The 17,771-nt window shown below is 47.0% G+C and overlaps 1 protein-coding gene across 1 annotated transcript in view; it reads right to left on the reverse strand.

Moving 5' to 3' along the window:
• The window catches only part of PRAG1 (PEAK1 related, kinase-activating pseudokinase 1), a 46,514-nt gene that overhangs the window by 25,795 nt on the left and 2,948 nt on the right, over nucleotides 1-17,771 (reverse strand). The window contains exons 2-3 of the mRNA XM_074950386.1: nucleotides 15,906-16,323; nucleotides 11,910-13,774 (exon numbers count right to left, since the gene is read on the reverse strand). Of these exons, the coding sequence (XP_074806487.1) occupies nucleotides 11,910-13,774; nucleotides 15,906-16,271 (2,231 nt within the window). The 5' untranslated portion in view covers nucleotides 16,272-16,323. The remainder of the gene's footprint in view (nucleotides 1-11,909; nucleotides 13,775-15,905; nucleotides 16,324-17,771) is intronic.

Raw genomic sequence — 17,771 nt, forward strand, 5'->3', positions numbered from 1 at the left:
CAGAACCCACCTTTACTGAAGCAGGTGCAGCTTTGAATATAGAGAAGGCCTCAGTTAGTGGCCTGCAATGTTAACCTGAGAGACGGACACATTTCATAATACTAAGAGAGAAATCCTTTTTAGTCTCTGTTTCTTCAACTTGTGGACATTTACTTTACCCCAAAGGGGATTTTGCAGGACTTTTTTCTTAAATAGCTGCTTTAAAGATTGGACCTAGAGTGATCAAGACAATGTTGATAAATAACACAGGAAGAAACAGAAAGTAAGAAAAACAAACAAAATCAAATCCCAGGACAAAACTGGTTGATATTTTTGCAAGGCATTCTCTTGAGGGGGGGGGGGGGGGGAGGAATGAGCTGTACACAACAAAAGAGAAGAAACAGCCCGAATAAATTAGCCAGCACTATTCCACCAGCGCAGCTGTGGTGCAATTATTACATGAAAGGGAGCATTGTGCTGGTGCATGTTTGTCCACCTTGAAACATTCATACTTATTAACCTCCACCCCCTTAGCTGCTGCAGCAGCTGCCTTCCGCTTCTGTCAAGGTGTGCAACCCACTAAAAATCCATCAACCCACAAGAGATAAGGCAAAGAATTTTGCAATCTATTTTCTTCTGAGATTGCAGTGTCACAAATGTAGCCCAGAATGCAAGCCCTGTGCAAATGTCAAGAGACATGAGCACACCTGAATACAGGGCTGTCTGCAGTTATGGGGTATGCCTGCACAGCAGCTGGGGGTCTGCTTCCCAGAGCAGGCAGACAGACATGCACAGCTCTACATGAGCGAGCATGCTGAAAATCGCAGCATGGCCACTGCGGCATGGGTGATGGCTCAGGCTACCACCTGCGTACATACCAAGGGGGCTGGGTGAGCATGTAGTCAGACAGCTAGATCGAGTTGGGGGGAGGGATAGCTCAGTGGTTTGAGCATTGGCCTGCTAAACCCAGGGTTGTGAGTTCAATCCTTGAGGTGGCCATTTAGGGATCGGGGCAAAAATTGGGGATTGGTCCTGCTTTGAGCAGGGGGTTGGACTAGATGACCTCCTGAGGTCCCTTCCAACCCTGATAGTCTATGATTCTATGAGTCGTTGCTTGTTCTGCCACAGCAAACTGCTACTTTAGGCCACTAGCACTAGCAGAGTTACTGCCTCTTGGTCTACCCGCGCTGGGAAGCACGCCCCCTGCTGGTGTGCAGACATACCCTTGGAGACAAAAGGGAGCCAATCGCAACTCTCAGGAATGGGAGGTGCGAGTTTTAAAGTATTTATAGTTTAGTCCTAAATGCTCTCCTTCTACATAAATACACACACACACACACACACACAGCAAAAAAGGTACAACAACTTGCACTGCACTTTCCTTCCATTTGGAAGGGATTTATTGTAGCATGGAAGAAGATAGGGGCACACCAAGTGTCTGGAGCATGAAGATCTACAACACTTGCAAAACCTAGAAATATTGCACAAATTAAACCAGTATGCTTTCCAAAAGATGCAAAAACCACCAGTCCCCAATAAGCCAACAATTAGCAATTTCAAGCCACACTACTTTTTAAAGTGGCAAAAAAACCCGGGAAACTTGAAGGGAAAAAAAGAAGCGTATAGCCTTCATTTCCAAAGAAGTCATCTTCCCCAAAGGACCTGTCTGATAAATCACAGATTTAAAAAATAATCCTCTGGCAGAAACAAGCACATGAAATCCCAGACTGAAATCAAAAGAGGAATCCAAACAGTGGTTTAAACAGAAACCTAATCACTGCCTCGACTCTGGAAAGACCGTTAGCTCTCCATAATGGAGTGCAATGCTCCCTTCTGGTTTGTTCATTTTGCCTAAATAGGGCCATACCATTCTGCTGCCGTTCCTTTCTTCTGACAGACTGCATTGTGATGCTGGGGCTCAATTTTTAAAAGGGTCATAGCTTTAGGTGCTGTACATAAGAAACACCGTCCACCATCCCCGAAAGGCTAATTTTTTAGTGCTGTCTGCAGCGCTCTGCTGTGTAAAGCAGAACTGAACTGCAAAGGCCCATCTGTTCAGCATAATACAAAGCCTCCAAGCTGGGAAGAAGGGGCTGGATGGTTACATTGTATAGTGCTGTTGTTTCATACACTTAACATAACTGCTTGACAGTTCAGAATTGCAAGAGCTATATGTGTGTAATCTATAGAGCCAGGGAATCATTTTATTTTTCCATTTGCAAACAACTGAATTCAAGTTACATGCAGACACTGCTACTGGTCAACACACTTTTTATGACAGTTACTTAATCTGAGAGTCACTATAAGATGCCTCAACATTTTAGGAAACATCTCCAATTTGACGATTACAAAATAAAACTGAAGCACAAACCTGACAACCACATTAAAACTGGGTTAAACTGGCAAGAAAACGCCATAAAATCCAGAGGTCTCATTGGTTATGTATACTTAACCTAGCCTATTGTAACTAGGAATAACAATAATGGAACTCTACTGTTAAAACACACGGCCAGCATTCAAAGTCAAACAAGTTGTCTCATATCTGGGGTTTGATTTCAAAGGAACACCATCAACTTTAACAGTTCATTTTTTACTGAGTTCTATTATTAATTATATCTTAGGCACTGCTGACGCTTAGTCCATACCACAAACTACAATGATCCTAGCTACAAGCGTATACAGCAGGGGTGGGCAAACTACAGCCCAGGGGCCCATCTGGCCCTTCAGCCATTTTAATCCAGCCCTCAAGCTCCCGCCAGGGAGCAGGGTCCGGGGTTTGCCCCGCTCCAGTGTTCCGGTCAGGGAGCGGGGTCGGGGGCTTGCTCTGCGAGACTCCTGGAAGCAGCGGCATGTCCCCCCCTCCAGCTCCTACACGAAGGGGCAGCCAAGGGGCTCTGCATGCTGCCCCCGCCCCAAGTGCCGTCCCCGCAGCTCCCATTAGCCGGGAACCATGGCCAATGGGAGCTGCAGGGGCGGCGCCTATGGATAGGGCAGCATGCAGAACAGCCTGTCTGCACCTCCACGTAGGAGCCAGAGGAGGGAAATGCCGCTGCTTCTGGGAGTTGTTTGAGCCTGCACCCCTGACCTCCTCCCGTGCCCCAACCACCTGCCCCAGCCCTGTTTCCCGTCCTGCCCTCCTAACCCCTTGGTCCCAGCCCGGAGCACCCTCCTGCACCCCAAACCCTCATCCCCATCCCCACCCCAGAGCCTGCACCCCCAGCCAGAGCCCTCCTCTCCCCTCCCCCCTGGCACACCAACCCTCTGCCCCAGCCCCTTCCCGCACACTGAACTCATTTCTGGACTCACCACAGAGCCCACACCCCCAGCTGGAGCCCTCACCCCCTTCCGCACCCCAACCCCCAATTTCATGAGAATTCATGGCCCACCATACAATTTCCACACCCAGATGTGGCCCTTGGGCCAAAAAGTTTGCCCACTCCTGGTATACAGGGACCAATCATGTTCAGCATGTTCCAGAAGCCTTAGTCAACACCTGGTAAAATCATTATAAATCTCAATGGCTTGGAACAGCTATAATGATTTTCGGGCTGTGTTTGTGGAAGGGGATAGAGGGCACACTTGTGTGGGCACCATCTTTGCCGATGGGACCTGCTCTCCTCCCGTTCACTCTCCAGGAATCGTACGTTATGGGGCGTATGGTGGAAAAGCATGAGGTTATCATTGTCCTGGAGCAGCCGGGACAAGGGTATGTGAACAAGCTCCCTCCACTTGCACTGGAATGAACATCTGAAAACAAGCTTTAAAAACAGAGAATTACAAGTCTGCAGAAACCCCTTTCTGAACACTGCTTCCTTCGTAGCACTACCACATTGAGCCCCAATTCAGCAGTACCCAGCACTCACCCTAGTTGTTAGCAAAGGATATGCCTCATTACCCAGCTCCTACCCAGGGCACGGATGTAGAGCAACTATTCACACTAGGTACAAGAGACAAGAACAGGGTGGCCCCACGTAACCCTTCTTCGCTCACTAGTCGCCCGAGTCAATAAAGGATGCGTCTTTGTCCAGCACACCAAGCAATAATCATGTGAAGAATCATACACAGAGATACCAACATATGATTTTCTATCACACACAAAACTTGGTGGGATGCTAAGCCTGAGAAGCCAGCTCTGTCCCGTGTCTGTCTGAGTTTTGCTTTCCTTTCTTGCACATGCTCGGCCACCATAGACATGAACGGACATAAAGTCATTCAATCGCTATTTCAATATGGGACTATTTTTAAAAGTAAGCACGTTTCCTGTTTCCATTTATTCTGATCTACATTTGACACCACCCTAGCCCCTGTCAACAATCATCGTTTCCCTTTAAACAAAAACCAAGATACTAGTTGGATTTCTCCCCCCATCCAATCCCCTACCCGCAAACATGCCACACACACTGGTTTGCACTCTAACTCGACCCATAAACACGCACACGGGGGCAGACTATGCCGAGCAGTCAAGAGCTTATTTTTATGGAACTAAAATTCTCCAGTGTCCCAAATCCCCATCAAGGGACTGAGTGTTAATGTTCACCTTTATGATCATTACATATGGATTCTTATTTGTATTTTTGTAGTGTCTCCATCTATCTAGTCACACCACATCCACAGAGACTACTGCAAATCAGTTATTTCACTGTACTAGAACACGGATTCTCCCTTTGTCCCTTCATGTCAGAAAGTGTCCCGACAAGAGAATCTGACGACGCATCCACAGTGCCAGAAGCATTCCTGGTTTTGTCGCTCATTCTGCAAAGCACTTAACCTCATGCTGAAATGCACATCTAACTACCGGATTCTGCATCTGTGCCAAATCTTCCAGTGACTTCAGCAGAGCTGGACGCAGTCCTAAATGCTTTGCTGAGCTGGCCTCTGAAGCCACCTTGCCCCATGAAACACTCTCTAGTGCACGACAAGTGCTTCCAGGTCAGCATCTGCATGTCCTGGAGATGTATTTTGTTCTCTACTTTCCTCACTATTAAATATTTACAGTACTTTAGTTAAGGCTGTCCTAATGGCAACTAAAGCGGGCTATCTTAAGATTGCTTTAATGATCCTGGTTACTGTTCATGCATTTACAGTGTCCTAGAAATAGGAAGCTAAAAATAAAGTCTATTTCCATCATTCTTTCTTCTCACTTGAATAGACTTTGTATGCCTAAAAAAATTCAACAAAAAGGAAATTATAAAGAAAAGTGTATTGCGGGCAGAATAATACTTTATTTCAGCCACTTGATCCACTCTCACAAATCCAAATAGCAGAAGCTGGCCCTGTGGGGGGTTTTAAATAGATGATAAAATTCTGAAAGCTAGCATTACAATCATGTAAAATCATACACTAATTCACAAAGCCAGATCTAGCGTGATCATCCATGTGGCAATCATTTCCAGTTAGAAACGAATCTGATCTCTCTGCATTTTAAGCTTTTTCCTTGTGATTCTGTTTCTACCATCACCACTTTGTATCTCTCTCTCCTTTTTTTGTGGTAAGACACTAAAGCCTCTGTCAAAAGCTACAACCCTCAAACAGGCAGCCTTTGTGTGCCCTGATCTCATTTATCGTCTGGTTTACAGCACAGACTAACAACAGAATTTGTCAAGCCATACTCATCTATTCGCTTTCAAAATACGAGTCATGTATTTATTAGAATATATTATGAAGATGTATTAATTTTGTTGGAAACAATTAGAGACTAATGCCAAAAATAACTTTAACCTAGAGATTTTTTAATGGCTTATAAAAAAGATTAGAGTCATATGTCTTAAGGCCAGAAGGGACCATTATGATCATCTAGTCCGACCCTGGTGCATAACACAGGCCAGAGAATTTCACCCAGGGATTCCTGCATCAGTCCCAATAACTTGTGAATGAAACAGAGCCTCTCTTTTAGAAAGAGCCATCCAATGATGATTTAAAAGCAGGAGTGGGCAAACTTTTTGGCCCGAGGGCCACATCTGGGTATGGAAATTGTATGGCGGGCCATGAATGCTCACAAAATTGGAGGTTGGGGTACAGGAGGGGGTGAAGGGGTGAGGGCTCCAGCTGGGGGTGTGGGCTCTGTGGTGGGTCCAGAAATGAGTTTAGTGTGCAGGAAGGGTTTCCGGGCTGGGGCAGGGGGTTGAGGTGCGGGGGGGGGGGGGGTGCCTCTGGCTGGAGCTGGGAATGAGGGTTTGGGGTGTAGGAGGATGCTCCAGACTCGGACCAAGAGGTTCAGAGGGCAGGAGGGGGATCAGGGCTGGGGAAGGGGGTCGGGGCATGGGAGAGGGTCAGGAGTGCAGGCTCCGGGTGGCACTTACCTCAAGCAACTCCCAGAAGCAATGGCATGTCCCCCCTCCAGCTCCTACACGGAAGTGCAGCCAGGCAGCTCTGCATGCTATCCCATCTGTAGGCGCAACCCCTGCAGCTCCCATTAGCCATGTTCCTGGCCAATGGAAGCTGCAGGGGCGGCACTTGGGGCGGGGGCAGCATGCAGAGCCCCTTGGCTGCCCCTACGTGTAGGAGCCAGAGGACGGACATGCCACTGCTTCCAGGAGCCACGCACAGCCACTGTACATGCAGTGCGGGGCAAGCCCCGGACCCTGCTGCCCGGTGGGAGCCCCTGGGCCATAGTTTGCCCACCCCTGATTTAAAGACTCCAAGTGACGGAGAATCCACCACATCACATTGTGAACTGTTACAATGGCTAATTAATTTGAAACCGACTAAACATCCCTTCCCCTTTCAATTAATCAGCTTTTAAATCTCTTTTCTTGTGATGTCATAATTCAACTAGTTCTTTGGTTTTCCACAGAGTTCCAGGAGAGACCAGCTCTAACAGTCTAATTTTAAAACAAGCAGTACCCCTCCCCCTTAAACATACAGAAGAGGTCCAGAACTTTTTGTATATATCCAAAAATACAAAAAAAGGGGCACAACCCCATTATTTAAAACCTGTCTGTAAATGTGCTTGCAGCTACCTTGGAGAGAACTCTCATTCCAGACCACAGCCTTATTTGCACCATGAAAATACTGCAAAGGTGGCTTTTGTTGGTTTTTTTTTTTTAAACTGTTATAGCTGAGGGTGAACAACCTTAACACATTACATGTTTGGTCTTTGTTTCTCAACTTTGAAAATATATTCTAGATTGCTTTAAAATAAGTAATTGTCATTAGAAAAAACTAATCAAATAGGTTTCATTTTCCCTGCACACAACCACACGCATGCAGTAAAGCACAAGATGTAAAAGGAAAAACAAATAAATTCAACGCTGGGAAGAGTGCGTGAGGCTTAACTTCAATATACAATGTGTTACTGTGAACCTCTTTTCCTGCACTGTCGAACTGTCAGGACACATGGTTTATACCTGTCGAGTCTCAAGGCGACTCCTGCTTGAAGGCACCACAGAAGTTAATGGGAAATGCCTTTTACCTTGAAAAGTCAGACATCTTCAAAGGACCATTCTTGCCTTCATATTTCTCTCTCTTCCCTCCCCATTACTTTCCCCACACATTGATAGATGCGGAAAGCTCCTTTCACCAAGGTACAATTTAAGGTAACTATTTTCAAGCATTCCTTATCTACGCCCCAAAGAAAAGCCATTTCCCCACTTGGTTCTATGACATGCTCGGTCTTCCATTAGCCTGACTACCAAGTGGGAAAGCTCACCAGTCTCCCGAAAACTAATGCCACCTTCTGTTTGGTTTCTAAAGTGCGTAGCAAAGATCTGTTTACTATTATAACTAGACATTTAAATGAGCAAGAAATATTAAGGCCCAGATTCTCGCCTATACTGAGTCTGCTTTACATAGCTTTGCTAGCACAAAATGGCCCTAACCCATTTTAGCAGGTCATGGGAGGATCATGCCAATGTGGAAGGATCCTTCAGTGCCATAGAGCTGGCACAGTGACTCCTATGCCACCCTTCCTCTCTCAGGCTGGTGTAGGGGGCATGGCTGGCGGACAGCAGGCATGCTCTCTGCCTCCCTGCACACGGGCAATGCATGGCTGCTATAAGGCCACTGATAGCTAACATAATTGAGAGCAGCCTTTAGACAGTTCCAACGTATGCCTAGGGCCAGACCTGCACACAGACTGCCCCGGATGAGGAGTGCAAAGTTGTCAGAAAGTCACTTTTGCGCACACCTCTCCCCTCCCAAGTTGCACTGAGTGTTCCTCAGCCACAGGTAAGGATCTAGCCTCACACGTCCACGTGAGTCTCAATGTCATGGAAGCCAAAGAAACGGATTTTCCCATCTTCCATGACCAAGTTTTGACTGTGTTCTGGCCACTTCAATCAATAATATTTATTAAGGTTTCATATATTAAGCAAATAATTTGTATAACTGTTGCTTGCAGTATTTGTCAAAGATCAAGAGGAGTAATAATATATACACACACCCCGTACACACACACAAACACGTACTGTGCATATACACAAATAAGAGCACAGCATCCTGTGCATGAAACATGCTCAAAGAAGTAGAGGTTAAAAGGAAAACGAGGGCACTCAAAAGGACCCCAATCTTTGTGAATTTATCCAACTGGAGCAGCTGTGCCCCTGATCAGGTAGCTTCTTGTGGTGGCTGCAGGAGATTTGACAGCTGGGCAAGTCTGTGCTCTTTGGGTGACAGCAGCTAGATTTGGCAGCTTGGATCAAGGCATTTGCTAGTGAGACATAATGACCACTGTCTGTCATCCAGGTACAAGTGGATAGAACCACCCCCGTAACTAGGACCCAAGCCACGGGAGTCATGCAATAGGGATGTCAGAATCGCAGTATTTTTAAGTACTTTCTGGCCCTCAAAGATGTGAAGAAAAGCTTTAAAGGTGACTCAAGAGGAACAACTGCAGTAACCTCACCCTGAGTGTTCAGAGAGCCTGAGACAATACCTCTGAGAGCAGGGAGCTGCCCCCTGCCTCCAGAGGGGGTGCTAACTCCAACCCCAGCCCAGCAGGAGGGGAAGAATGCAGCAGGCTTGACTCCCCCATACAAGCAGATACCCCAGCTACTGGGGTGTTAGAACTGAGGGGTCCTCCTGCCACCACTGCTGCCATTCTAGATGGAAAGGAGACCCCAGCTGCTCACAGTAGGAGGACAACGATCCTTGCTGCTGCTTCTGCCGGGAAAAAGGGGCTCCCTACTTCTGCTCCTGCCTCTCTGGGCAAGGGAGGGAGCTCCTTGCCACGCTAAATAGTAATTGGGACCACAATGGAGGGGCAGGGCCAGGGGGACTGATGGTGTCAAGGGACGTAGATTGCCTTCATCCGGCCCTGCTCGGGACTTCTGTTTCTCTCTTCTATGAATCATTTCCTGTATGAATTCCAGCATGCTCAAGTGAGACTCAGGGAGGTCCTAAAACTATCCTTTCCCAATAGCAACCAGCCACCACAACCTTCTCTGCTTCTTAAGTCTGAACTAGACCAAATCTCAATCACAAACCACAGTTCAATGCGAGATACAGAGCGGGGAACAGCCCTGAAAGGAAATTCCTGGGCTCACAGCTAAAAATGTCTCGGCGGATATCTTTAAAGGCTCAAAATAAAGCATGAAAGCTCATTTTCTCTGTAGCCCCTTTCTTGCCTGTGCCTGCAACCTGGAGGTGCCCCAGTTCAGCAGGAAGAGCGTTTGACGTTGGCTTTGCTTAGGGGCCACGTAAGGTAGGTCTGTTCAGAAAAGATGCCATGCTAGGAACGCACTCTTGTCCCTCGGCCTGGGATGAGTTTTAAAGCTTTTTGTTCTTTGCTTCATTTCCCTCCCCCCCATGTCATTTGTTCACTGTTAAACCATTTCAAAAAGACAGGTTTCAGAGTAACAGCCGTGTTAGTCTGTATTTACAAAAAGAAAAGGAGTACTTGTGGCACCTTAGAGACTAACCAATTTATTTGAGCATAAGCTTTCGTCAGCTACAGCTCACTTCATCGGGCATCCGATGAAGTGAGCTGTAGCTCACGAAAGCTTATGCTCAAATAAATTGGTTAGTCTCTAAGGTGCCACAAGTACTCCTTTTCTTTTCAAAAAGCTCATTTCTTCTCTTAGTTACGCTGTAAGAAACCTTCATAAACCCACATGAGCGAGGGAACCGGGGTCTGTTCTCCGAGCGCTCTCCCAGGGTGGTGCCGCAAGTCACCCCCTGACTCCGGCTACACTGTGAACCTATCATCTCACACGCAGCCAGGCAGCTCAAACGTTACCACCCCCAACCCAGTTCTCAGGTGTGGCGGTGACCCTCATTCACATCCACTGATCTAAGGGCTTGCGTGGCCCGCGTCACTGCAGTGGCCGTGCATCTGGCTGGCAGAGCTTTCAGTCTGTGCAATCGTACTGAGAGATCTGGCATGGGGCTGAGTTGTTTCAAGTTGCTCTGACAGAAACTGCTGACAGCCCTGCAGGCTGAGCTCCTCCATTGACACTTATCCCCAGAACAAGTACAGGGAGGGCGCGGGCAGCAGGCCTGCAAAATTTCCCACTCTCCTCGGCCAATAAATATACCTTAACCATGGCCTGAGAGGGCCCTAGCTAGGGGGGAGAGGGCAGCTCAGCCTCCATGCACTCGCAATACTTAGTTTCTCCATTAACACTCACTGAGGACGTCCAGGTCTGGGTCTGGGTTTTGTGACGGGGTCACCGGGGCACTGAGATGGGACAGAGCCCACCCCATGTCTTTCCCGGGTCACCAGGCAGCAATCAGGTGTTAGTACTTCAGTCACTACTGACCTAGGCTGAATTCAAACCAGTGACTGGAAGAGGAAAGTCACTACCCCTCATTACTCGAGCTCCTGACTGGATTTCAATTTTGAGGGACACTCAGCTACAGATAAAGAATTGAACGCATTTTGAGAGTGCCAATTATATAGTGGAAGCCTAGTGTGATTTAATACCTAGCACAATGATGTCCTTCCCAGATGGACAGCTGTCACTCATATTATAATATAAAGTTAGAATACGCCAAAATTAAGGTGGCTTGGGCAACCTTAATTCTCCCTTCTTGTGTATACACATCATGATACAGTCTTTAGTTACATGAGCACATCCTGTACCACCAAATTTCAAGTCCCTGTTTCACAGCAGGGAGGTGCTAGAGCTTCTCAACCAGATGTCTGCAATACCCTATTCTTTAAACACACACTAAACAAGGTATTTTTCCCCGACTTTGTTCTTGAACCATTTTAGCTGAAAATTTCCAAACAAATTCAACCGAGGCAGGTGCCCAGCATGGAAAATGTCAGCGCAGATGGTTAAAGCGTGGCAAAGTTACAAGCAACTGAAGACAGGGTCTTATTATGGAAAGTGTTGAGCAACCTTATCAACAGGCAGTGCTATAAGCTCCCCCATAACAGAGGCCGATAAATAATGTAGGATCTTGTACCACGTTCATCAGTTTGTACCAGAGTATACCTGCCCATGCGAGGGCTTCTCTGCCCATGTCAGGGAAATGCTGAATTTCCTGGATCTTTATGTGATTGGCATATGAATACAATGATCAGAGGAGAAACAAAACAGGTTATTTCTTCGTATCAGCCCCGACCCCTTGACATAACTAATCACAGCATTTGCAGAGGGGCTTACAGGCAATCTGGTATGCTGAGAAAGCAATTATACAGCTACACAGCAGTTCCCTATGTTCCAGAAAGTCAGTTTTTATCGGGCTGTTTAGATTTTAACTAAGGACAAAAGGAGGACGCTTCCTTCTAATCTCTCCCTGCAGCAGACATTTTGGCTGGGAGCATTTAGAACAGTGGTTCTCAACCTGTGGCCCAATCAGAACAAAGTTCCGGCCCATGTGACATCCACAGGTAGCGTTGGGTGCGGCCCACGTAACACACTGTTGGCCTCATACACGGCCCACAATGGTAACTAGGTAGAGAACCACTGACTTAGAACAGATCATTTGTGACTATCCACAGTATGTAAATTAGCACATGTACACTCACGCACATCGGTCTATACCTGGGCTGTTTCTTTGGAGGTGGAGGAGGTGGTACAAATTCCTCAGTTTCACTGCTGTCTTTAGGGAACTCAAAAGCAAAAGATGCTGATTTGCTCATCCCAGTCTTTTTGTCTTGCCCAGAGCAGTCTTCCCCGTGATGGGGACAAGCTGTTCCATTCTCCACTTCCCTGGCCTGTGTGCAGGTTAAAAAGCCCTGTTCTTCCTCCTCTTCTTCCTCTATCCGGCACTGCCTGCTCCATCCTGCACCGCAGTATTTATGCCTCCGCTCATGGGACAAGCCTGGAGGACCCCTGTTGGGCTCCTCTGCAGAGACCCTGTTACTATGAGAGCAGAGAGAAGGCAGAGTCCCCAAAACACTAGGATCTGTACAGTTCCTTGATGAGAACTGGGTGCTGGTGTCACCATGGCCATTACTGTCACAGAGCTCTGCCCCAGGAGACTTGACTGAAGGCATGGTAGTCCCCTCGCTGCCAGGCGGGCTGCTCGTGGACATCTTTGGGGGAACAGCAGGACTCTCATTAACTACGCCCTTGCTCTGTGTTTGCTGGTGAAACCTCGGGCTGCTTTCACCCGAACCCACCTCACTGCCGGCTTGAGAGCCTTCTCTGTGCCCAAAGGAAGGTGAAGGGATCGCAAAGTCTGGATGAGAGGTGGGGCTAGTGCAGGGCCACTGGACCCCAACAGCGGAGTCTGGGCTGCTCAGAAATATTGTCCTGTTATCCTCGTCTGTGTGTGCTGCCATAATGGTAATCTTTGCTGCTACCTGCGTGGCTGAATCCTGGTACTCCCTTTCGCTGCTCAGGTACCGCACCCCATCTCGCCACAGGCCATGGGCCTGCTCTTTGAGAGGGCTGCGTGCCGGCCCCTCTCTCTTTGTTTGCACGCCAGAATTATTTACCTGCGCCTTCTTTCTCTTGGTGCTCTCGGCATAAATGGGCTCGCTGTGGGCAGGCTGTGCATGAGGGGCATGTTGTGGTGCTGGGACGGTGCTCAGAGAGTCGCTCGAGTTTTCCCCGGGGTTGTCTCGCACGAGACTCGATTGCTCAAGGAGAGGACAGCAATCGTTCTCCTGGGGCAAAGTCAGGGGACTGCTGCTACTGTTGCTGCTCGCCACACTGTCTGACAGGGCGGTAGTGCCAGAGATAAGTGCTAATGTTTTTCGCTCCAAACGTGTATTATTTTGTAGAGAGTCCTGTAAACAGTGTTCCCTTTGCAAACTCGAGTCTAAGTTCAATGGCCTGCATTCATCTTCACAAAACTTGACTGCCCTTGTCTTTGCCAGTGGATTCCCCGCAGCCTCCTGCTGCCCCCAGAACCTCGGGGCTGGCTTTTCACTGTCATGCCATGCCACCTTGCTCTGTGGACACGGAGCGTCCAGTGGGACAGGACTCTCTCTACAACAGTCTGCGATCGAACAGTACTCCCCACTTTCGCTCTCAGAGCCAGGAGAGCAGCAGCTGTCACTGCTCTCTGAGGACAGCGGTGTGCCTTCCCTTTGCCGAAAGGCTGGACATCCGGTAGAGTCCGGGGTGGAATCAGTGCTTCGGTCGGCAAAGATGGATGGTTGGTGGCAGATCCCTTTCTGTGGACAGGCGAGCTTCTCCTTGTTACGAAGCATAGCTCTGCCCTCCCATCCACCCATCTCGCCCTCCAACACTGAACTGTTGAAGGGGATATTTCTTTCCCCTCTGTTTTCCAGGCCCGCCCTGGAGCAGCCTGGGAGATACTGAGGAGCACAGTCATTCGGTGTATCACGAACGAAGGGCTTTCTCACAGCACTGGTGCCGAAGTGGTCAAGGCATGTCCTCTGAGCTTCTCCTGGCTTCACAATGAGGTGGGTTTCAGACGCCATTCTCCAGCTGACCTACGTGGGCCAAAGATAAAAACACACATTCAGGATGGGCATTAAAAGAAAGAAAAATGGCAAATGGTGTTTTGTTGCCGACTCCCCTCAGGTGTGTGGTTAGTTCTGCTCTGCACCTGCGTACTCACCACACAGGTGATTACTGCAGCCTTGTCTGCTGAAGCTACACTTGTCCTACCTTCTGCACCCTTTGCAGTCCTTGCATTATTAATTATGCCAATATAGTGAATAAGGCATCCCCTTTCCTTCCTAGTCAGGTTCTTATCCAGGACAGGGAATAACGTTTTCAACCTGTCGCATGGTATGTGTGTATTCTATTTAGAGCCATCGACACAGAATTAAAGAGGCATAGATTACAAAGAGTACATCTTCCATGTGTCATTATGTCTCCTTTCCATTTTATAAACCAGCTTTGTAGCTGTACATCTTACAGAATGGAACCCTCTTATAACTAAGGATTCCCCTCATGAAAAACAGTTCATTATATGTGGAATTTCCACTGTAACAGGAGAGGGCCTACTTGGCAAAAGATCCCTTCTTCCATCTGGAAGTGGTAGCAGTGCACCTCTTCCTTCCTGCCCTTGCCAGAGGCACTCGTAGCTACAGTAGTACCTCAGAGTTATGAACACCAGTTAAAAACTGACCAGTCAACCACACATCTCACCTGGAACCAGAAGAACGCAATCAGGCAGAGCAGAACCAAACAAAAACAAAAGCAAATACAGTAGAGTGCTGTGTTAAATGTAAACTACTAGAAAAATAAAGGGAAAGTTTAAAAGAAAATTTCACAAGGTAAGGAAATTGTTTCTGGGTTTGTTTAATTTAAGATGGTTAAAAACTGCATTTTTCTTCTGTATAGTAGTTTCAAAGCTGTATTAAGTCAGTGGTCAGTTGTAAACTTTTAAAAGACCCACCATAACGTTTTGTTCAGAGTTCCGAACAACCTCCATTCCCAAGGTGTTCGTAACGCTGAGGTTCTACTGTTTGTATCTGGGGGCATGCCCATCGCATTCGGGAAGACCTTATCTTTACTCCCATTGGAGAGCAGCTGTAGCAAGACCAGGAATCAAGGAATCTTCCTTGCCACCTCCCTCCCACATGAGATTGTGATAAGTCTTCTTGTCCTCTGTTCAATAAGGGAAGAGAAGTGAGAATCCCATGGAATGCAGAGTGCAACCCATGCCTGTTAAATGCTAAATTGTTGCATTCCTAGGGATTTGACATGGTAGAACCCACTTATAGGGAACTAAAGCTTCACCATCGGCCAAATTCTTAGTCCCATCTCTGGATGTAACCATTGCTCAATACGCAGTTCTCCCCTCAGCCATCAGATTTAGGAAGATATTAAGGGGGACTGAATGGTTCAGGAGATTCACAGTGGAACAGAGAAACATTCACTAGGCTGCCAGGTTATCAGCCCACCCTGACAGCGAACCATTAACAGCTGATGGTGGTTTGATGGTCTGTGTGAAATAAATTGTTCAGTTATTAGTGAGCAGGTATCTACACCACAGCAACGGCTACATTTGGCAAACTTGCTCTCAGTCTCAGCAGAGGGGCCAAGGACTACCTGGGCATGAAGATCCTCTCACTCCTACGGGTGGTCCCTCCTAGCCAGGATGGAGGGACACACGGTGGGGCTGTGAGGGGAAGCAGGCCCTGTTTGCCCCAGACAGCATATAAACAGAGGATTTCAGTCCTTAGGTTGTCAAGCAGAAAATTTTCACAAGGAAAAAAAAAATTAAAAATTAAAAATGTACCAAGATACTGAGCGACTAACATTATTTTAAAGTATCTGATTTATACATGATTCTTCAAGAACTGTTTGTGATCTTGGTCAGTATTATCTAATTTACACAAGGTCCCACTAGATTTAACGAGTGGTGTCGCAGGGAGCCAAGCATTTTGCAGCAGAAACACAAACCTCTGGTGTCGAGGGGTTTAAAACCCAGTGGAAAGCAGATGAGGCAGAAAAGAAAGATCTTGGCTTACACACACCCAGAAATAAAAAGTAATGGAGGTCGACACGCAATAGTCTTGTCATAGCAAATACCCTTATTGCTCCCCACCAAAAGCAAATATTATAATGGGCGCAGCACTGTACGATACCACACCCCTTATTAATCATTACCTGCGAGATATCTGCATGCATATTCACATCCGCCCAGATGTCAGAAACATCTGGGTTGATCATTGTTGGCTTCACTGCAATCGTTGGCTTCGAGTAAGGTGCGGCAGTTACACACTCATCCTCCAGAGCTGTATCCTCAGCCTTTGTTCTAATTCCATTCAGGGTGCGTGAGGGCAAGCTACTAGCTTCCAGCTCCAGGGATGCCTGCAGCCTGTGGGAACGTTTGGAGTAGAAACAGTTTTTGCAGGAGCCAGGCTTCCAAATGTGCTCCACAAAGTTACTGCACACAGACATTTTCAAGTCCTCCTGGTTCAGACAGATGGCCCTCTGCATCTTGTGTACTGAGCTCTGCTGTTCATTTTGCATTCACCCTTTGAAGATGGTCTTAAAGGTTTAGACTGTCCTGTAGCTGAGCTACCTGGAAAGGCAGAACGTTTTATACATGACAATTGGAAGATTTTCATTTAAATAGGGGGGAGTGGGGGAGGTTATAATTACACTTACTCTACTTTCACTACAAAGGCTCACTGTTTATAAGGCTTCTTTCACTGCCTAGGTAAAGCCTATACAATCACCTAAAAAGCCTCTATGCATAACTCTACAAGGACGGAGCGTACAACAAACAAGCAGCATTCCTTCGAGAAGTAATTCATTGTTTAACAAGCACATATAACCAGACTCGTACCGGGTCTAGACCAAGGGTAAGGGCAACTGATACAGAGGGTGTGTCTTGTAAATATCCATTCGTGGTTGTGAAAGTGGGATGTGGGGGAGGAATTCCCTTTAAACACAAAATTACTTCTGGAAGAAACAGGACTAGTGAAGCAAAGGGTAGAGCTCAGAGTCCTGTAACCCAGTGCCCTGGCAGCCACCATATCCCCCTGAAATTTAACAGTAGTTACACCCTAAATCAGGATTATATGGGAAAGTAATAGAAACTATTTCCAAGAAAAGGGTGACACAGAAACAAAGGCTGTTAATCTGCCGTTGGATCTGATTTGAGAGAAAAAAAGCTTTTATCTGTGTTACCTGTTGTTACAAATAATAGTTTCAGTTAACTGTCTGCAAGGTTGAAATTGAACACTCACAGATTAACCACTCTCTCTGCTCCTGGATTAGTTACAGACGAGGAATCCTGTCCCTCTTTCCTCTCCAGTAATGGAAAGAGAAAATTCCCCAGGAACAGTTATTCTGTTTTGGGTCATTCTCCTTTCTTTACTGCCAAGTTTAACCAAATTCTCACAACAGCTACCTGAAACTAACCCCTAAGAGAAATCTTTAGGGCCTGGAGTCCCAGAAATCAGGGACAATTTAGCTGACCCCAGGAAAACCATGGGGCTGCTGAGAAGGGAAGATGTGCAGATAAAACATGTCTCTCAATGAAAATCCTTCCATACTGAGTTCTCCCTTAGCCCTTTTATTCCTAAAACTTTCCTTTGGTCAACAGATGCTAATGTAAAGCAACGTGAAGCAACTCTCTTTCCTAGGAACTCTCACTAGTTTGGGGCACTCCAAGAATCAGGGCTTTAGGGAGTGAGAGAGAAATTCTGGGGTTTGAAGCAAAGTCATTCCCAAATCCTTTGGATAGCAGTACCCCTAGGCCTCAGTATTGAGCTCTGAATAAGAGCTTTTGTATACACTGTCCTCTGTGTTATAGTGTATTAACCCATCGCAACAGCTGAGTGTTATCAACAAAATCCCCTGAAGCAAAGAGCACTAGCTGTATCAGACTTAGGCTGCAGATTGAGGCTCCAGCATCCTTTGGTGGCACTACAAAGACATCATATGCTAAGTCTCAGCCGCACAAAAACATTATTAAAATGAAATTAACGTTGTAGGCACATATCACCATGGTCCTCCTGAGTG

The sequence above is a fragment of the Natator depressus genome, chromosome 4 (assembly GCF_965152275.1).
Source record: "Natator depressus isolate rNatDep1 chromosome 4, rNatDep2.hap1, whole genome shotgun sequence".
Classification (NCBI taxonomy): Eukaryota; Metazoa; Chordata; order Testudines; family Cheloniidae; genus Natator; species Natator depressus.